General features: G+C 48.2%; 9 protein-coding genes across 9 annotated transcripts; 5 read left to right on the plus strand and 4 right to left on the minus strand.

The window, feature by feature from the left end:
- Positions 1-242: 242 nt before the first annotated feature.
- Positions 243-1,174, plus strand: EJ05DRAFT_512095 (Nitroreductase). Its single transcript, XM_033748303.1, has 2 exons — positions 243-631; positions 701-1,174. The coding sequence occupies exons 1-2, from the start codon at positions 326-328 to the stop codon at positions 1,022-1,024; spliced, it is 630 nt and encodes a 209-aa protein (XP_033598881.1). The 5' UTR covers positions 243-325; the 3' UTR covers positions 1,025-1,174.
- Positions 1,175-5,219: 4,045 nt separating this feature from the next.
- Positions 5,220-5,729, minus strand: EJ05DRAFT_487337 (uncharacterized protein; the record flags this gene model as incomplete). Its single annotated transcript, XM_033745609.1, has 1 exon — positions 5,220-5,729. One exon carries the CDS (start codon positions 5,727-5,729, stop codon positions 5,220-5,222), a length of 510 nt encoding a protein of 169 aa, XP_033598882.1.
- Positions 5,730-7,418: 1,689 nt separating this feature from the next.
- On the plus strand, positions 7,419-9,262 carry EJ05DRAFT_477582 (amino acid transporter). The gene is made up of 2 exons (XM_033744276.1): positions 7,419-8,689; positions 8,739-9,262. The coding sequence occupies exons 1-2, from the start codon at positions 7,467-7,469 to the stop codon at positions 9,064-9,066; spliced, it is 1,551 nt and encodes a 516-aa protein (XP_033598883.1). The 5' UTR covers positions 7,419-7,466; the 3' UTR covers positions 9,067-9,262.
- A 76-nt stretch (positions 9,263-9,338) lies between these two features.
- Positions 9,339-9,975, plus strand: EJ05DRAFT_517859 (uncharacterized protein; the record flags this gene model as incomplete). The annotated part of the gene is made up of 2 exons (XM_033748687.1): positions 9,339-9,394; positions 9,496-9,975. Exon 2 carries the CDS (start codon positions 9,496-9,498, stop codon positions 9,973-9,975), a length of 480 nt encoding a protein of 159 aa, XP_033598884.1. The 5' UTR covers positions 9,339-9,394.
- Positions 9,976-10,758: 783 nt separating this feature from the next.
- Positions 10,759-12,466, minus strand: EJ05DRAFT_501940 (MFS general substrate transporter; the record flags this gene model as incomplete). Its single annotated transcript, XM_033747181.1, has 5 exons — positions 10,759-11,285; positions 11,336-11,446; positions 11,497-11,986; positions 12,042-12,218; positions 12,272-12,466. 5 exons carry the CDS (start codon positions 12,464-12,466, stop codon positions 10,759-10,761), a joined length of 1,500 nt encoding a protein of 499 aa, XP_033598885.1.
- A 422-nt stretch (positions 12,467-12,888) lies between these two features.
- EJ05DRAFT_501941 (uncharacterized protein) lies at positions 12,889-13,445 on the plus strand (the record flags this gene model as incomplete). Its single annotated transcript, XM_033747182.1, has 2 exons — positions 12,889-13,134; positions 13,185-13,445. 2 exons carry the CDS (start codon positions 12,889-12,891, stop codon positions 13,443-13,445), a joined length of 507 nt encoding a protein of 168 aa, XP_033598886.1.
- A 568-nt stretch (positions 13,446-14,013) lies between these two features.
- On the minus strand, positions 14,014-16,030 carry EJ05DRAFT_441135 (uncharacterized protein; the record flags this gene model as incomplete). Its single annotated transcript, XM_033741970.1, has 3 exons — positions 14,014-14,408; positions 14,456-14,622; positions 14,670-16,030. 3 exons carry the CDS (start codon positions 16,028-16,030, stop codon positions 14,014-14,016), a joined length of 1,923 nt encoding a protein of 640 aa, XP_033598887.1.
- Positions 16,031-16,474: 444 nt separating this feature from the next.
- On the minus strand, positions 16,475-17,864 carry EJ05DRAFT_466761 (uncharacterized protein). The gene has a single exon (XM_033742819.1). It carries the CDS (start codon positions 17,769-17,771, stop codon positions 16,800-16,802), a length of 972 nt encoding a protein of 323 aa, XP_033598888.1. The 5' UTR covers positions 17,772-17,864; the 3' UTR covers positions 16,475-16,799.
- A 119-nt stretch (positions 17,865-17,983) lies between these two features.
- On the plus strand, positions 17,984-19,094 carry EJ05DRAFT_466764 (RraA-like protein; the record flags this gene model as incomplete). The annotated part of the gene is made up of 4 exons (XM_033742820.1): positions 17,984-18,264; positions 18,315-18,362; positions 18,438-18,567; positions 18,621-19,094. The coding sequence occupies exons 1-4, from the start codon at positions 18,218-18,220 to the stop codon at positions 19,092-19,094; spliced, it is 699 nt and encodes a 232-aa protein (XP_033598889.1). The 5' UTR covers positions 17,984-18,217.
- Between the last annotated feature and the right edge of the window lie 502 nt (positions 19,095-19,596).

A 19,596-nucleotide genomic window follows, 5' to 3' on the forward strand; every position in this document is an offset into this window, starting at 1 on the left:
CACGGAGGGGAAGCAAGCAAATGTAATTAGCAATCAATATGTTAAGGATAGCGGATTTGTAAAAACATGCAGTTGTAAGGCGGCAGATAGCCTGCCGATACAAGCAATCCCCACTTCAGCCACAGCAGTAGCATTAATAATGAGTGATGTGAATCCGGATAGCAAACCCTGGCTTCCGACTGGCCGAAATTGTCTGCCTTAGGTTGCACATGTCTCTATAAAGACCCCGACAACATTGTGCCTCCAAGAGAAACCTCATATCCAGACTCACACCTTCTCTCACACCTAATAAACATCACCGCAACCCCTCTCACACACACTCGCAATGGCCCCAATTACTACCGACGCCTACCTACAGGCCGTCAAATTTCGCCGCACCGTGTACCCACTCACCAACAAGTCCCCCGTATCCGACGCTCGCATCGAGGAGATCGTGCAAGGTGTGATCGGCTCGTCGCCCAGCTCCTACAACACCCAGTCCACACGCGTGCTCGTCCTGCTCGGCGCACAGCATGAGAAGCTATGGGACCTAGTGCGTGAGCACGCTCTACCGCTGCTGCAGGGTGCCGGTGAGGACGTAGTCAAGAGCATGGAGGGTCGCTTCAGCATGTTCCGCGCCGCGTATGGCAGTGTATGTTGCCTTTCGTACTCGCCGCTAGATCCCGGGCTCACTTTGATGGATTGGCACTGACGTCCACAGGTTCTGTTCTTTGAGAACAAAGCCACCGTCGACGAAGCTGCCAAGACGCATGCGGCTGTCGCAGGCATGTTCCCCCAGTGGTCAGAACATGCGTCCGCCATGGCACAGGTGCAGCTTTGGACAGCGCTGGAACTCGAGGGTCTGGGCGCGAACTTGCAGCATATGAATGCGTTTCCACCCGTTGCTGCAGCGATCCGCAAGCAGTGGGATCTGCCCGAGGCGTGGATACTGACGGCGCATCTGAACTTTGGCACAGTGAACGGCGAGTTTCCAGAGCACCCCAAGAAGTTGCCCTTTAGTGAGACAGTTAAAGTTGCCAAATAGTGAGGCTAGACGAATTGAAATGTGCTAGGTATATCGAAGGCGTGCCTGGTGGAATGCAGATTCTGGTGATAGATGACGTCATTAGGTACAGTATGCCCCGCGTTCATCAAATGCCTAACGGCATTCCACTGCATTTAACCTAGACGATCCATCTCCTCAAGCATGACTCCGTAAACTGTAATATCATCCTCGTACGCGCTTTAAAACCCCTTAGTCTTCCATAGCACCATCCACCTCGCTACAAGCACAAGACACCCTCACCACCAGTATTACGAAACCTCATCGCAACCTACACTCGAGTTCCTCTCTCTTCTCCCTTATTTCAACTTCCTACTCAAGTTCTCCTCATCTCACAATATTGGCCAAATAATCTTCCATACCCTACCGACACGCCCTGACTCGTGCGCCCGGAGCGAAGACCCAAATCCGTCATCCATGCAGTCAGCCTTTAGCCAATGCTTGTGCTAGGTCATACTTACTACATCCAGCGCCGCCGTCTGACACACACATACCCTTGTTCCGTTTTCGTATCGCCCGGGGCATGTGACTAGAAGGGTATGCGAAGAGGTTGGATGGCTGGGCGCTGGCAGTGGATCCTTGCGTTGGGTCACTTTATATGTTGCCATGTTGTCGGGGTCTTCAGTATTGTGAAAGATACCAGGCAGGTGTCTGCAGGGGCCTTGCGAGGATATTTGGAGCCCTTCAGTTTTGCGAGTCGAATTGAGCATTATGGCATTTCCGGCAGTCGCTCTTGACCCGTCCCAGTACCTCGTTTTGAGACTCGCTGTCTTGTGGGAGTGTTTATATATAGTATCGCAAGGCTACACACACGTCCCACTGTGTACTTGCCACTTTCTTCAAGTTTTTCTTCTTCCGAGTCCTGCTCTTTCATTCAGCCTCGCCGCGGCCCCATAACCACGTTACACACACAAGTCTTCCAACCACACTCATCCCCACGTAGACTACACCCGCAAGCCGATCTTTCATAGCATCTGCTTGCGCATTGCGCAGGACACTAGAAGTATGCAGATGTTTCTTCGCGGCATTGAAGAGGTATATAGGCCGCCATATACGCGGTAGACACGCTCTAATGCTACACGGGTACCGCATAGCAGGCGCACTCGATACTGTATGCGCAACGCGCATAGTCTGGCGTCGCGCAAGCCAGTGTATCTATAGGCAGTGCACTGTGTCCTGACATATGGGCTTGCCAGTGTGTGTCTGTCGCCTCCAAGTGCTATGCTCTTGAGCCTTTCTGTCATATACTACTATGGGTTGCTGCTACAGCGAGTTCCCTTATTTTGGCACCGTCCCTTGTTGTGTTGGGTGGTTCTCTTGTTTTTGCATGTGCGCTCGTGTCTGCTTCTGCATGGCGCTGTGTGCCGTGCGCTGGGGGTGGCTCGCTTTCGATTCTGGAGGCTCGAGGGATGTTCGAGGGGAAGATTTGATGAGAGAAGTGTTTCGTAAGAATGGTGTGTTCGCTAAGAGTAGCATTCGATCTGGAAGTTTGGTAGTAAACGATATGTTCCGAGCAGATGAATGTCAGGCGGTAATGTCCTCGCGTGATTTTGTGTACGAAGGAGAGCTTGGCAGTAGCATGGTCTGTAAGTCAACTGTTTTTACCAAGCCTCACTCCTCTTGCTTACCTTGTTGCTACCAATATTCCTCTGTGTGTCTATGGATAACGGAACCATGCTACGTTGAAGCCGGGACGACACAATTTCCAGCCTCCGTGTAGCTAAGATTAACATTTTTTGTCACAATAACAAGACCTCTTGTAGGCTTCCACCATGTAGGCTAGAAGGTGTCATTTGTATCGCCCTGTTTCTCGGGGGCTGGGAAGTAGTAGTAAAGTCAACGCATGTCTCTCTGGATGGTGAGACGCGTGTTTCTAAAGTGGCTTGATGGCCCACATACAAATTATTGCCAAGGGCTATCCCTTATTCTCGGTTTCTAGAAAGCCTCAGCCATTAGTTAATTAACTTTTGCTCGAAGTACTACTATTAGAAAAAAAGAATGTTAGTTATCACTATCGCTAACAGATGTCGAGCGTGTAGACGGAGTTACTGTGGTGGTAGCATACCACTTATCTAGCTACGAGCCACCACAGAACAAGATCTCAAAAAAGAGCACAACTCGTCCTAGCCTGGACTTGAATACGGCCCTAAAAAAATGTCAAGAACTTGTAGTTCTCTCTGATTAAACATGTCATCCGTTAATCTTCTCTGTATCGTTGCCATTATACCAAGTGGCCGAAGCCAGAGTAATCTTGACTCGTGTAAACTATACTTTGTAAAAGTGAGAATTTTGGCCTGTTAGAGAAGGGATTCCAAGGACCCTGCCAAGGGTTAATGTTCACTCGGCACTCTTTCCGCTGAATTCTGCCGCCGACCGCGCTAGCAAATGGGATTCTGTGGGTAGAAACTGTCTAGATGTGATGTCATTATTGTTTCAAGACTGTGAAAGTATCTTTCCCTTGCATTCGAGCATCTTCTGCTAAGAAGAAAAGTAAACAACGCAACTTCGGGTAGTCTGAGCTCTGGCTGCCCTTGCGCTTGTAATGGTCCTCAATTCTGTAAGCTAGCACGACTTATCAGAGACAGTACAAAGTCCTATGGCAAACAGGGCAAATAAGATCCCGTGTAAGGCTCCACCACTAGAATCACAAGCCGCTGTAGAAAGTGGAATCTTGTCCCCAACCATGGCAGACTCGTGTTAGACTGTATTTACACATAGGTGCAGCTCTCAAAACCCATCATGCATCATGGTACTACCAGCATTTAAGAACATGGAAAGGTTTTTAAAGAAACGCTAAGTAAGACGGATCATTCATGCAGTGGCGCAATTTCCCCAATCATACATCGGACTGCTAAATCTTATTGACTCCATCAAAAAAGACCTTACCGTGTTGAACGAATCTTTATGCATCTCTTTATGACAAGCCTCCTAGAACTCAGAGACCTACATGCGCAAGTAAGGTCGTAATGTCGTGCTAGCTAACAAGCCCAGTGAGTGACTATCATCTTTTTATTCTGCTGTGCCCCTACCATCATGAAAACAAATATTATACGACGATGGGAGTCTGTCGATTGATAGCTTTGGTGATTGTAAGATTTTCCAACTTGCCGAACTCTTACACTCTGAGTGGGAGAACGTGTGTTTCATTGGACGCCAAGCAGGCTCGTGTAGTACGGTCGTGTTATAGATGGGAAACTTCAGCCTGGTGTATCAATTGATAGCGAATACCTGCTCGAGAGATGGCCTCTGACATGCTATTCTTTGTGAGCTTGGCTAACGCATGAAATGGAGCTCCTAAAACATACCTTGAGACTTCATACCACATTGGCTGCGTGCATAGAGTTACAACCTGCAAGAACTCGGACACCGACTCAATTTCCAGCAAGTCTGCGAATCAAGGACCCTATGTGAGTGAAAAAAGTTTTCCGCAGCTTCTATCAAAGCCGATACAGACGTATTGCTTGATGGTGATCTTACTTACAAACAACCCCTGATGAACTTGCCCCACGCGATATTACGGGTTGTTCGAAATTGCTTCACCACAAGGCTCTAATTATATGTCTCAACAGATTTCTGCACCTTCGTATCCTGTTACTTACCATCCAGCAACTATACATCCTGCCGTCTCATCTATTGCTGGTCGATTTCTTTTCCGCAAGTATTTCCACGAGCTTGGCTAATTTGTCTATTATGTTCTGACAACTCTGAACTTTAGTAAGTGAAACAATCGATCAAGTCTACACCATTGGCGGCAAGTACACTTACCTAGAGACTGAATAAGTAAAGGTAATTAGTAGTCACGGACTCAGTATACGACGCTAAGTATATATCCTATTCAGGATGAATGTTACTAAGATGTAATCGCTAATTGATGCTATATGCAGTTTTCCACGCACGGGAGTCAAGAAGAACCTCACTGGTCATTGATTGGAGGAATGGATATGAATGACAAGAACACATTAAAGAGCCAAAAGGAAATTTCATGATTCCTAGCATGTAACATCATAAATTTACAAGAAAGTGCAATGATAGCAGCATTTACGAGATGTGCGAACGCTTGGACAGTCAACAGTAGGATTCATGTGTAAAAAACAGGCATAGGAAATTTTCACGTTCTATTAGAGAAGAAAGCATAGATAAGAACGAGGGACATGCTTTAATTTTACAGTTCCAACCTCTACGCCTGAGGCGCTAGAATATTGACCTTGCCAAGCGGCTGTTCCAAGTCTGACAGAATAATATGCCACACCTCTGAGGTAATATCGATGACCTTGAAATCATAGCCCGTCTCAAAGTCGCCCCATACTCCCACGGAGACGAACACACAGTTACCGCGTGTCGCAAGATCATCTTTGAAGCGTGTACCGGGCCGTGAGAAGTCGAGGCGCAGCTTGCTGCGGGCCTTGGTCGGGTTGATTAGAATGAGAGTGCATCCTGAGGTTGACTCATCATACATGGTATAGCGAGCCGTACAGTATGTCAGCGTCTGCCTATACCTGTTCAGGCTGTCGTCGACCATGCTCTTGTAGTCGAACCATCCAAGACTTCTCTTTTTCGGTATAGTGGTATGGCTATAGACCAATTTATAGATGTGGCGGTCTGTATCTTCTCCCAAAGTTTGGGTGATTCGCTTCAGCCGCCCGTTTTCCATGATCATGATGCCATAGAACAGTGTTTCGGCGTCCATCTTCTGACGAGAGCTTGGAGTATATGGGCGTGTAATAGGAAAGAACACAGACAAAGGGAGCTCCGATGCTGTAACTAGATGAGCCTATATATACTCTGCCATCTTTTAGAAATTGACTTCTACTTCTGGTAATTCAAGATTGACTTACCTTGTGCAATGATCTCACACCCTAGCTGATTATCGTGTAACGGGCACGAGTGGGGGTAGATTTAGGCGGCTGGAGTATTAAAGGCGTGGGCATGGAGGCAAGAGAAGTGGTGCTGTTACCAGGTCTTGTGGAACCTGTATGCAAACACTTGAATGGGGCTCGTTCGGAAAATCATTCACAATGCTAGGGAATTATGCCGATTATGTGAAGGAGTCCATAGCCTTGGCGTTGACGTCTTATTACCGTGCACTCACTGATTAACATGGTTGAGAAACTCTGACCTAGCTCTGTCGACTGTCCCATATTACTTCCCTGCTACTTTCCAGCCGGTCGAGCATCTACGCAGGATGACGAACATGAATGGAAAATCACGACCATGGTCAGTCACGGTATGTCCCAGTCTTGATTGATAAAGCATATAATAATGTAATCTCTATGGTAATAGCTAGTTATACTCGAAGCTGCACGTCAGCGTCCTCGCATACGAATCTTGCCGCCCCTAGTCATCCGCCAGGTATACTTGAGATCATGCTACATAGGGCGCAGAGACTGTAGATCCACCTATACAGCATAGATTCCACTGACTACGAGCAGCTCTTCATCTCGACAGTCCTTATATGAAGAGGAGGCTAACGACTCTGTAGTTCCTTCGCAGGCTCGAGAGAGCTATCTAAACTAGATCCTCCCCAAGATCTACGCACTCACTAATTGGTATGGTGTTTGCGGATGGTTGCCGCCTGGTGCTTCTCGAGCAGTTTACGCCCTGGAGATATCTTACAAATGTCTCGTCATGGCAGCACAGGTTTTGAGAAAGCAAAGGCTACTCTGAAAAATGTATTGGGTTTAGCAAAAGAAGAAATATACTTAGAACCATTCACTCCTATCGATTAGCAGGCTTTGAATTCATGAGGATCTCACTAGTCATCAAGAGAGACAGCTTATTCGATCCGTTGTTAGAGATGCTGAAATTTCGACTGTAGAAAACAGAGACTTCGGTCAGCAGACCAAAAGATACAAAAGTTGGGAACATGGTTCAAGATAGAGCATGCCTGAGCTCTTTGGGATATAACGTAGCATGAAGAGTGTTTTGCAAATAGCGACTGCCTCTTCTGTGTATGCTATATATAGCCTACTTGGTAGACGGCTCGAGTGTTAGGCACGCTGTTAACATACTCCATTTTGTACTTATCTTTGGAGCTACACACTTGGCTTCGAAATATTAACTATGTTTTGTCAGGCTGGCTTTTAGTACCAAGACATTTGACCTATTAGATAACTAGGCCAACATTCTATACACTCGACACAGAGTACTTTCAAAGTGTAGGCCCCTTAGCATAATATTAACCTCATGACAAGTCGACCTCAAAAGAAAATAATAATCCTAATATGTATTGGAGGGCGAGCACGCATCGTGATGAGATATACACCGTGCTTGGCTTTTCCGGGGTATATGCGCCAATCAAACTTCAGGGCTGACATTCTACTCCGCTTGACAGCCACACCTTTTGGCACAGCCCTGCACCTTAGGCACGTCAGTCGACACTACATTCCTTCCACAAACAGCCAACGCTATACAACAAAAACAACAAATGCCGGATAATAGCTCCGACCAGGCGCAGCCGCTGCTACAAGATGACACTGGCCATATAGCTTCTTACGGGGGTGAAGCAAACGTCGAAAGTCAGCGCCTCAGCACATTTGCAAAGAACCTCTCTGCACGCGATGCTTACGCCGTTCTCATCTCGATCATCATTGGCTCCGGTGTCTTCACATCGCCAGGCTCTATCGACTCTAATGTTCCCTCACCAGGAGTAGGATTGCTGGTATGGCTTGTTGGTGGCCTTCTTGCCTGGACTGGCGCCGCCACGATGGCAGAGCTCGGGACTGCAATTCCAGGAGAAGGAGGCATCCAGCCTTATCTTACGCGTGCGTACGGCGAGGTATTCGGATTTCTAGCTGCTTGGACTTGGATCGTCGCCCTTATGCCGGCTACTTTGGCCATTCTTAGCATTGCTTTCGTCGACACCATATCATCATTTGCTGGAGTTACGGGAGGCTCGCACATGTGGGCACACAAAGGCTTCTCTATCATGGTACTTTTTGTCGTGACAGGAGCAAATTGTATCAGTACAAAAACAAGTACACGGCTTGGATCTTTCTTTGTCGTCATCAAGCTGCTTTCGATTGCTCTATTGGTGCTGGCCGGTATATCAGTCGTTGGAGTATATAGTGCTCAGAGCCATCATGACATTGGCGGCGGTGACTGGCACTCTAGGGGATGGTTTGGTCCTCGAGATACAGTCCAAAGAGACGGAACCAAAATTGACTGGACAACCCTGGGCCAATGGCAGAGGCTAGGGCACTACTCTGCGGCTCTCTACGGCGCACTATGGGCATACTCTGGCTGGGACAAGGCTAATTATGTTGCTGCAGAACTCTCATCACCATCTCAGCAACTTCCTCTTTCAATCAATACTGCTATACCAACCATAATATTGAGCTACGTCCTCTCGAATGCGGTTTACTACATCCTTCTACCCTGGAGTGTTGTCTCAACGACCGATAGCGTTGCAGTGACGGCAATCATGCGTGTTCTCGGGTCTGCAGCTGCTATAGTGGCAGTTGTCATGATATGTCTTGTGATCGCTGGTTCACTGCTCGGCAATTCATTCGTTACTGGCCGCATGACTGTCTCCGCTGCCAACAAATCCTGGCTGCCTGAAGATCTAGGTGTAGTTGGCAGGGTTGGACGAAAGCGCAATGTCACAGGGACAAGCAACTCCGATGTGCTTGCTCCCAGGGATACTCCAATGTAAATCCCAATCATTGTGCCATAATGCCATTTTACTGACATGGTGTAGCAATGCACTTGTTCTGTCTGCGATCATCTCCGCAATCTACATCCTTGTAGGTGACTTTCGAGTTCTCCTTACTTTCAATGGCCTTGGAGAGTACACCTTTTTCCTTCTAGCTGTGCTTGGAAATGTTATTCTTCGATGGAAGGAGCCGGATCTGCCTCGCCCGTATAAGCCCTTCATTGGAGTCCCTATATTATTCGCTGTAATTTGTGCTTTTATGGTCGTTCGGGGAGCGATTTTTGCTCCAGTCCCGGCAGCGATTTTGATAGGTATTTGGAGTCTCGGATATGGGTTTTACCTAGCTATGAAACGGTCTGTAGAAAGAGCATGAGTCAGGCAACAGGTAGTAGCATCGTTAGAAAGAGTCAGAAATGTTGCACGATTCCCCATCAGCTCCATGCTGTCTTGCTTAGGTTCTGTATCTTCTTTCCCGCGGTTCTCTGACCTTCAAGAGTGCACACAAACTTCTTTCACTTAGCGAGGTGTTCTAATAAGGGATGGACTAGACCACCTAATCTGAATGGAACACTTTCAATTCTTATGAAGTGTTCCCAAGATCACTCATAGTGGGGCCAAGTGACATAGACACATGTTTACTGTACTATTCACAGGGTCTCATCTTGGTTCGCCGGGTCTGTGTCCGGCTGCACACAACAGAGGTATTTAAGGGCTTTTCTACTGTCTCAACTCCTTCCAGATCTATCCCACTCCAGACAAGATCTTCCTCCTACATAAACTCTTAATCTCATTTCTCTCCAAGATGACTTCCAGCCAAAACCACATCCGCTATGTTTGCACTACTTTCGACATCGAGATCACTCCGAACGTGCTCAATATAGCATATGACGACCGGTCAGGGGCTCCCGCATCCTTCAGTGGGATACGCAACGCACCTCCTATCAATCCCCACCACACCGATCACCAGGTGTTTACCACGGACCACCTGAGTATCATGCTTTTTGTGGGTGGCGGAACAGTCGTCACAATCAATGATAGTCGCGGCCGACCTAGCCGCAGACGCACCTTCAACGTGCCGCCAGCACTCCTAGGCTGGGTCGAGACCAATGAGGGCAGACAAGGGCACTGGCTGTATGTCAATGACGCGAACAGAGGAAGCTTTGCCGGTATGTATAGCTTCATTCCTCCCTCTGAATTTACACCTGATCATTGCTCTGGAAGCTCGATGGGTCATCAATTCGCGGTCCCTGCCCACGATATTGATACTTTATCAACTCCATAGCCATGAAAAAAACCCTCCCCTCATACCATAAAGTATTTCTACAAGCTTCATACGCTCTAAAGTCACCTTGCAATCTTAAACTTCCACAATTCTCTCTCCTTGCTATCCCTATAGAACGTCTCTTCATCGAGACCCAATCTAACTCAAACGCAGAACTCCGAATCGCCCCCCCGCCCGCTTTGAGCACCAGATCGGCCACTCAGGCCTCCCAGGCGTTCTCATCTTCTGGTTCCTCCCTGAACCGCCCTTGCCTTCATCCCCCTACCACAATGTCTTATCGCAGTAGCAATGGGCGTCCTACCATCTCTTTCCCGCATATACCGTCCGAGAATCAGTGTTTCTGCGCTACGATGAGGCGCGTGACAGGTTCGGCGCAGGTATGCGCTACCTGTAGAACTGCCCGTGGAACGAATATGTAGAACAGATCGGAGAGGTCGGAGAGGGCTGGAAGAGGATGTGATAGATATGAGATCAGGCAGACAATGCTGGAGAGGGGAAGTTTGATAACATTTGGGAGTTTGGGAGCTTGGGTCACAATCATATAGCCATTCGAAGTTGTTACTACATTGGATACCTTGACCGGGCCATGTGTATCTGGTCCCATTAGCTTGACATGGATACTTTTTCCTGGTAGCAATGCACAACAATATCCTTTGCACTTGCACGACATTTAATACATACGTGATAGCAGGTACAGCGATTCAATTGTTTCATATATATCTCATAGCACATATCAAACCACACATAGCGTAATTATCCCTTGCTATAAGCCCAAGTCCCACTCTACGTGATGTACCGAAACCCGACTGCTTCGTCTGCCATCTCCGTCACGTCAATATTCCCTTTCTCAACAGGCCCTTCCATGCTCTCCCTCCTCTTATTCTCTCTGGTCAACCACCACTTATGCACTAGTACCTGCAGAACCACACACGCCGCCATTGCACACGCCACCCAGTGCCCCTTTATATACTCAGGCGCCTCGACCCTTGGATAGAAGAATGTGCCAGCAATGCTCCCAATATTACCCATAGCAGTATACGCACCCAGGCCGATCGCTCGCTTCGACTCGTTGCCCAAATTATTCGCAACCCAGGCGTGGGAAGGAGGGTAGAGCGCGTAGACGGATGGTACGACGAGACATACGCATGCATATTTTGCACGCAGAGCAGAGGTAGGAAGGGCAGCAAGGAGAGCGTACATCACGGCGGCGACCATGGCGAGGACGGCGAGGTGCAGGCCGCGTTCGCGGTAGTAATCGGAGGTATAGGAAGTGGTAAACATGACGAAGAAAGCGATTGCATAGGGGGGGACTGCGTGGAGTAAGTAGACTGTATGGAGAGAGATTGATTGGGTCAGGTACCGGTCATGAGATTTGCTGATGTGGGTGTGGAGTAGCCAAGATCCTCGATGATTGTCGGGAGGAAACCGGATATGGAGGAGATGAGGGAGGCGATTGGAAGGTATATGGCAGCTAAGATAGACCTTGAGTACGAATGCAGTAACGGGGACGTAGCGGCTGACCTTGAGCGTAAAGTTTCCAATCCCCCAGTGCCATCACGAAATGTTTCTTTCTTATACCCGTCCCTGAATCAGCGAACTCCATCTCATACCTCTCGATAGCAATTTTCGCCTGTCTGCCCTTGAACCGGCTATTTTTGGTAGGGCGATCAGGGAGCCAATACAGCATGAAGAGCCCTAGAAGAAAGCATGGAATACCCTCGATAATGAAAAGTAGCTTCCAATTTGGAACTCGAGCTTTGATGTGTCCCACTCCGTACGCAATCAGACCTCCGAAAGCCCCTGCAATTGACGTCGGTCCGAGGAACCAGAATATTCGTAGGCCCATCTCGTTTCGATGGTACCAGAGTGAGAGATAGTAGACGATGCCAGTGCCAAATAACCCTTCGAAAGCACCAAGGAAGATACGGCAGACAAGAAGAGAGACGTAACCCTGGGCTGTGACTTGGAGAACAGAGCAAACAGCCCAGCCGCACACGCCAAAAGCGATCCACTATCAGGAATTAGTTGTTTGAGGCATTGCGAAATCTTACTGTCTATAACATTACCTTTGATGGTGGAAAGATCCTGTATCCGATGCTACCTGGGACCTGACATAGCACAAGGCCTACATAGAATATCATGATGACTGTCTGCCATTGAATAGAAGAGAGTGTGGACCTTCCTGGGCCTACTCCTTCATTTGCTGTATCGTGACCTTTGTCGAGGCCTAGCAGTTTAGCGTTCTGTTGATTGCGATAGTTAGCAGAAGATTTTCGATGGAAGTAAGGTAAAATACAGCTATGTTCCCGCGGTCAAGATATTCGAAGAAGTAGAGGATAGAAATTGCCGGAAGGATGATTCTGTCCAGTCGACGCATATACTTTTTCACCTCCTTTTCGTTTTGGCCCTCATTTATGTTCTGCATCGTGGCAGACTCCTCAGCGTCGACCTTCTCAGTCCATATCTGTTCAGGTTTGTTAATCTGCTCCATGATGAGGCAGGTGGAGCAGTGTTAGCATCGTGAAGCCGAAGATGTCTGCTGTCGAGAGGTCGGCCTTAAGAAGATTTCCACATTGCTGGTTTTAGTGCAATTGGAAGTTGGTTGGCCTACAAGACATCTTGACCCGGATCGCCTCGAGATAGCGCCTTGTCGTTTGAGCAGGTTGTGTTGTGCTAGCCCTAATCCATCGACTAGTCCTACCACACCCGACCTTGGTTAGCGCGGTTTGGTCAAACTCCATGGAGACTTTCCGGCTGTCTCTCCGGGAAGATGCTAGCGAGCGTGATGAGCGGCAACCTCCATGGCTTCAAGCGCAATCAAGGCAAGCCTAAGGTAGCATGGTTCTCAAAAATGCCTCGTAAGTGTGATGGAGTAGTCAGAGGTTGCGCCTTATGTCCGACAGTCTCAACAGAATGCCTCTGAATTCATCCGGCGCATTGCTTCTGGGCCTCAATGAACGCCAAAACGTCCACTTGCAGTCACTCCTATTACAAATAACGATCATGGCATCGAATCCTCTTACACAAGACTCCAGCATAGCTGACAAATTACTACTGCCAGACTCCTGGGATTCACACCTCCATGTAATCGACGCAGGTACAACTATCCTGTTAGGAATCACGCTGTATCTGCTGACCATAGCTATAGGACACGCTATTGTACGCAGAAATACGGACACAAGCGAGCAGCTCTACCTGACCTTCTCAAGTCTGAAGGCAGGATCGGGAACACTGTCCATGTTTGCATTGTAACTGCATCAATGTGCGGAGCGGATAAAAGTATCATCCTTGATACGCTCTCAAAGCTCAAAGGTCGCAGCAGTGCCGTCGTCACCATCGATCCGAGAACAGTCGCCGACATCGAGCTCGATAACATGCACAGACATAGCGTTCGAAGAATCCGCATAAACCTGAAGATTATCAATGCCAACCCAACGAAGCAAGACAGCCCGACTATTTGCACACTCTGAGAAGGTTCGATCGCGAGGCTAGGTGGTACAGATGTGTCTCGAGCTCAACCAGCTTGCCGTCATTATTGATGTCATACCTCAGCTTTGTGTGCGCATCGTAATAGAACATAAGGGCTAGCCCGTGGCTACGAAGCCTCATAACAGGTAGGATACAGAGATACTTGAACTCCTGTCAAAAGGCTAGTTATGGGTCAAGATCAACGGAGAGTATCGCTTTTCTAGCTGTCAGACTTGGACCAACCTGCAAGGGCATTGATTCGCGCGAATCCAGATCAAGTCATTTGTGCAAGTGATTGGCCGCATACAGGTGGCCTGGAGATGAATCCTGACGGTAGTAGGCGGGCAGTGCAAGAGTTCCGTCACATTGACCATAGAGGCTTGTAAGAAGTGATGCGATCAAGACAAGTCACTCATCCAACGTGTATAACGAGAGAATGCAAGGCAGCTTCGGACAGCCAAGGACTTCAAGGCAGCAAGTGTGTACTGTAGCATCTCATTTGTCTTTTAATTTACTAAATCCTTGCTCTTTTGCTCTGGTTACTTGTTGTCAACAGTTCCGTACGTGATGTTAGATGAGAAGGTCACCAAAATCGTCGAAAGTCAAGGACGACCACTGCTGAGGGAAGCCATCAAGGGATGCGTATTGGGTGATGTTGAAGTCGAGTGTAGGGCTGGCTTCTAAAAGGCTTGCATCCATATAAGGATACGGAAAGGCTGGCATCGAAAGGTCTATGATCTCGGCTACTGGTTGCACAGCTTCAAGGGGCAATCTCGAAGTTTCTGGGGCGGCAGTTCTCGGTAGATCGTATGAATCGAGACTTCGGAGGGCTATATCGATACTACGTTGAATACCAGGACAGCTTGAGCGGCAGCCATGAAGAGCCCGCATGTATGTATCCACTCTCTCTTGAGAGCCTGGAATACCCTGTTTCAGATCTTCAACTGCAACTGTTGCTGCAGTGTCTATACACTAATCAGAGTGGCAAAATTGTGATTCATATTTCTCTTACATGCGCAGTATGCCATCATGTAGGTCACATGAGAAAAGCTGTCAGTTCTCTCTAATAAAAGTAGCAGATTCTCGACATCCGCTGAAGCTTCACGGCAAGCCTTCTGGCAAGGTTCGTAGTCTCTAAAAGGACGGTGTACCAGTATCACAGTCGTATGATAGACGAGACTTTTTTAGGGGTTAGTCACTGTTCGTCAGGATACAAGAGTACTCACTTCTGCATTAAAATATGTGGTGGCGGACACCGGATATCTGTAGCATCAAGTTTTAAGTGGTCTGGAGTGGCCTTGCGCCATTCATCGAGAGCATGTCTTGCGCTTTTGATGTGAGCTAAGACAGTTGAATAATTATCTGACCTCTTCTGGTTATATAAATTCAGTAAGATGTCATTGACGATGACCATGAGTTTGCAAAAGTTGTTGAAACAGCTGTAGATACGTGATGGTGTGGGTCGATAGCCATCGATGGCTGAAGCGTCGCCAACACCGAGCGGGACCCAAGGATCGTGCTCCATCGAACAGTCTGTGGGTATGCCCAACTCAAAATCGGGCGGCTCAACGAGTGTTGGAACTCGGCCAAGGTATAAACTAATAGCCTTGTCCCACAGAAAACACGACCAAGCAAGCCTTTCGCGGATGCAACCTATTTGACTGTCTGAGGTATTATTCGCCTTTGTGAAGATGCCTAGATCGATGGCCATTCGAAAGCCCATACCACTGTATAGCCAAGCGAGAGAGACTGAGCCTTTTCCAATTTCTCTAGCACTTAGTAAAATCAAGGCTTGTAATGTTGGAATCGTTGGCTCTTGGTGCATGTCTTTGCTAAGAAGTAGTCGAGCTCGGGCAAGGAGCTCATCACTCAGGTTCCGATCAGTGAAACGAGTCGAGTGAAGACAAATGACACAGAGCAAAGCTGGGGAGAATAGAGGCCCTCCGATGGCACAGTCTCTCAGGAATACTTGACGTGGAACGAATAGAAAAGTTGGGTGTATATAGATCCAATGGATTTGCAAAAGATGTGCAACCTTATCTGGGGGAAGATGGAGGTGCACAGCAGCGCTTTGCATCGCGGCTTCTTCCCAATATTGAATTTGCGCGGGAACCTGGCATGTTCCCAGCGAATGATCCTGCCATGAGTCAGGGTATTGAGTTCTTTCGGTAGCGGTTCCTGACTGCCTAGGATCTTTGATTGCTGACGTCGAAGGGAAGTAAACTTCTTGGCTGATACTAGCATCGGCTTGGCTGCTCTTCTTGATATCTTGAGACGCATTAAGGACTGACGGTGGACTGGTCTTGTACTTTGGCTGGAGTACTGCGTGATGCGCAGAACCAGATGTTCGCAAATCCTCGATGGTCCGTTCTAGGATGGCAACTTTCTCAGCCATAGCCAAGATCTGGCTCATCGGCGGCGGCTTGTCATAAATACATTTGTCGTTGTAGACTTGACAGATGCCGCACATTGGCTGGTTTCCATCGCATCTCATTTTTCTTGTCCGACAATTAGAGCATGTGAGGTGGTAAGCCTGCCGTTGTTGACGTGTAGTCTGGCGAGCCTTTTCGAATCGTGTCTTTGGCATGTCTGCAACTGGATTGACGAACAGCTATATCAAGGAATCGGAAGGGACCTCAGTGTCTAGGACGATACACCACATGATTGTGACGCTGAGAGCACATTGTAATGAATGAGCTCGTACGAAGTGTGACATGTAGAAGGACTAGCAGGAATACGTAAGTATGGAGGATAAACTGGGGCCAGCAGATGCTAAGGTTGCTAGCCTGGAACTGGGTGCGAGCCGAACCATTGGGTCGAATCATGAGTCCGTATCGAGCATAGCCAATTTATGGCGGGCGTAGCCTGGCAGCTTATGTAAAACCCTCAGCGGGAGATTCAGCCATGAGGAATGGACTATAAACATCGAAAGGCCGCTGCGCCTGGCATGCGTACTTTATTAAACATATTATGAGGGCCATGAATCCACACACTAAGATTAAGAGCCGCATCAAAGATCCATGCAACAGATAGCACAACTACTAGAGGTTCCAATGTTGTTGTTGTGTTAGCAAGCACGCGGCTACACTAATAGATTTCTAGTGTAGGAAGTGGGTAATTACCTCAGCTTCAACGTTTTATGCAGTGGTACGTGAGTGATCCAAGACCTTACGTAAGCCTCAAGAACACCTCAGGCTGCAAGACCGCCCCCCCTCATCTCATCCATCATACTACTCATCATCCATCAACATCATCACGATTTTGAAGCTCTATGACCACTCCACATCCACCTTTCATGGATAGATACTTGGCATTAGCTCGTGGTAAAAACGCAGGCCAAATAGCGACTGCGTCAGCTAGGTCAAGCATCCAGCTGGCTGATTTCCTTTCAGCAGCTCAAACAGAATGTTAACGACGGCAATTCCGCTCTGTGACTGGTTCTCTGCCGTTGATGCCCCAACATGAGGTGTGACAACAACATTTGGACACGTGAGAAGTGTATTCCCATAGTTGTCCATGGACGCCGGCTCAATCGCCAGCGCATCTAACCCTGCGCCAAATAGTTTCCCACTCTTCAATGCAACAAGCATCGCCGATTCATCAACGATTCCACCCCTTGCACAATTCAACAGAATGGTGTCTTGTTTCATCAATTCGAACTCTCTTGTCGATAGCATGTTCCGCGTCGAGTCCAAGAGCGGCACGTGAAGACTGATGACGTCCGCAGTCTGTAGTAGCTCATCAAGAACAGCCGTTCGCTTGAATTTGTCGTTTGGCAGACTCTCTTCCCAAGCTCCATCTTTTGCGTACGGATCGTACGCGATGATACGGCCTTCCATGGCTGATATCCATTTTCGTGCAACAAAGAGGCCGATGTTGCCCATTCCAATCAGTCCGATTGTCTTGCGGAAAAGACTTCTGCCCAAAGCCTCACTTCGGACGACAACTTCTCCATTTCGGATTCGACGATCAAGTTCGGCGATTCGGCGACTGACAGAGAGAGCAAGACTCAATGTGAGTTCTGCAACAGCCTCGCCATTGAGACCGGGTGTATTATAAACCTTTACACCATGAGCTTTCGCCGCTTGAACGTCAATGTTATCGACGCCGACGCCTTGCTTGATGATGTATTTGAGAGTACGTTTACTTTTCTCAATATCCGATGCCTCGATTCGTGTCTGACTTCTCACGATGATTGCTGTCGCATCCTGGTGATAATTGGCCTTGGCTGGATCAGATGGTAAGACGAGGTCGATGTCATTGTGTTCTTTCAACAGAGCGATAGCATCTTTGTGGTATGGGTCGACAACGTATACTTTCGGAGGCATATTTGGACCTTGAATGTGTAAGAAGTCAAACACTGTGAGGGTTGTTCAATCTGAAGTGTCTCTCGTGCTCTGATATGATATGCTTGGAGTGAGGAGCAGGTGATGCTAGTCGATTTGCTAAATCGGCATAGTCCGCCTCTCAGCTTCGGTGGGGTCAAGTGGAATACTTCCACGGAGATTGTCCGACAGGTCCACAACACACGGACATCACCAAGCAGCGCCGGAACCGCACATGTCTATATGCCTTGTCGGTCTGCGCCGTGTGGGAATTATGGAATGATGACTGAGAAAGACAAAATACTTTAATGCCCCCTTGAAGTGCCCGACTCTCTTCTCATAGCACTTTCTAGTCTGATACGCAGTCTCTTTGATATATCGATTTACTGGGCGTGAACAATAACTCTTTGACGTTCATCACAGCAGGCAAAAACATAAAACACTCCGCCATGTTGGATCATAAGGCTATTGTCCATGGACTCTCACCATACTCAACGTATAATCGATCATCAAAAATCGAAAGCTCCATCTAACTCTTGGCGGCAGTTGCGACATATCAGATGCTCTATTGAAGCTCAATCAGCCGTACGGCGGGTACGTATAAGCCCCAGTCATATATCTACGCACGCAACCTGCAGAGCATGGATAGCCCTTGGCCAACAGTCCCAGCTTCCTTCCAGGCATACAGCTTTTCTCTCCCACCTACCTCGACGCAGAGACCAGAATCGTCGGCCCAGCATACACGGTCAAATTTGTTCCAAAGTCAGACACCACATCTCCAAAGCTCGAGACCCATTACGTACATATCCTTGCCCATACCGTCGATGCTTAAGCTGTTGACACGAATATCAGATTGACACCATACCCGCCTCCTCAATCATATTCATCTCCTCCCCACCCAATGCCTTCAACGCCGTCTACGGAGGCCTCATGTCGACCCGCGCCGTCTATTCCCGCGCCGCTGGCACCGTCATTGACGGCTGTTTGCGCGACCTACCTGCGCACCAAGCCCTCAAGTACCCTGTCTTCGCACGCTCCGTTGTCACGCCCGCCTACTACGAGGTCGCAAGGCCCAGCGCGGTCAATGAACCACTCGTGTTTACGTATCCTCCTGGTGTGAAGGGCGTAAACGGGCCTACTGCAACGTGCATCGACGCAGGCGATTGGATCGTGGGTGATGCAAACGGTGTTGTGTATATACCCAAAGGGATGGTGCAGAAGGTATTGGAGATGCTGCCAATTCAGGTCGAGGCGGATGAGAAGATGGACGTGGAGCTTGCAAAGGGTATGAGCTTCGAGGAGGCGAGGAAGAAGTTTAGGGGCTGAGAGACCGAGGTGGAGTGACAAGTATTTTGGAAAATTTGAAAGGAAGTAGAATAAAGGCCATTCGCAGGGCCAGATTTTGTCGATGTAAGCTTCTGCAATGCACAAGGTGGCCCCAGGCAACAAACCGTTGTGTATTGGAATTAATGTGAACTCTACAAACTTGAAAATACATGGCGACAACTGGGGCATTCCAGTGCCGCGTTGAAAGGCTTACAGCATAGGACAAGCTATGGCCCATGTGTAGTTATAAGGTGGCTTCTAATAAGCCAAGGTCTTTGCCGTACCCTTCTACGAAACCGGTGGAGGCAAGACGATTAAAAGCGGTGAACAACACGTTGAATGATGTTCCCTGTTGAATGCCTTCAAGTGCCTTGCTACGTTGTGTATAGTCAGGTATCAGGGGCGTTACAAATTGCGGGGATCTCCACACACAACACCGGCACGTACACGTTCCAGCCTAACACTGGCACAATCATTGGGTTTTAATCATGACATCAGCTAC

Source organism: Pseudovirgaria hyperparasitica (assembly GCF_010093815.1).
Source record: "Pseudovirgaria hyperparasitica strain CBS 121739 unplaced genomic scaffold EJ05scaffold_11, whole genome shotgun sequence".
Taxonomy (NCBI): Eukaryota; Fungi; Ascomycota; class Dothideomycetes; order Acrospermales; family Acrospermaceae; genus Pseudovirgaria; species Pseudovirgaria hyperparasitica.

What these genes read in the sequence shown, in the direction of transcription:
- EJ05DRAFT_512095 (XM_033748303.1), top strand. Translation starts at nt 326, where the DNA reads ATGGCCCCAATTACTACCGACGCCTACCTACAGGCCGTCAAATTTCGC. An exon ending in TCCGCGCCGCGTATGGCAGT is followed by an intron (nt 632 to 700) that starts GTATGTTGCCTT and finishes TGACGTCCACAG; the next exon opens with GTTCTGTTCTTTGAGAACAA.
- EJ05DRAFT_477582 (XM_033744276.1), top strand. Translation starts at nt 7,467, where the DNA reads ATGCCGGATAATAGCTCCGACCAGGCGCAGCCGCTGCTACAAGATGAC. An exon ending in GCTCCCAGGGATACTCCAAT is followed by an intron (nt 8,690 to 8,738) that starts GTAAATCCCAAT and finishes GACATGGTGTAG; the next exon opens with CAATGCACTTGTTCTGTCTG.
- EJ05DRAFT_466761 (XM_033742819.1), bottom strand. Translation starts at nt 17,771, where the DNA reads ATGCCTCCGAAAGTATACGTTGTCGACCCATACCACAAAGATGCTATC.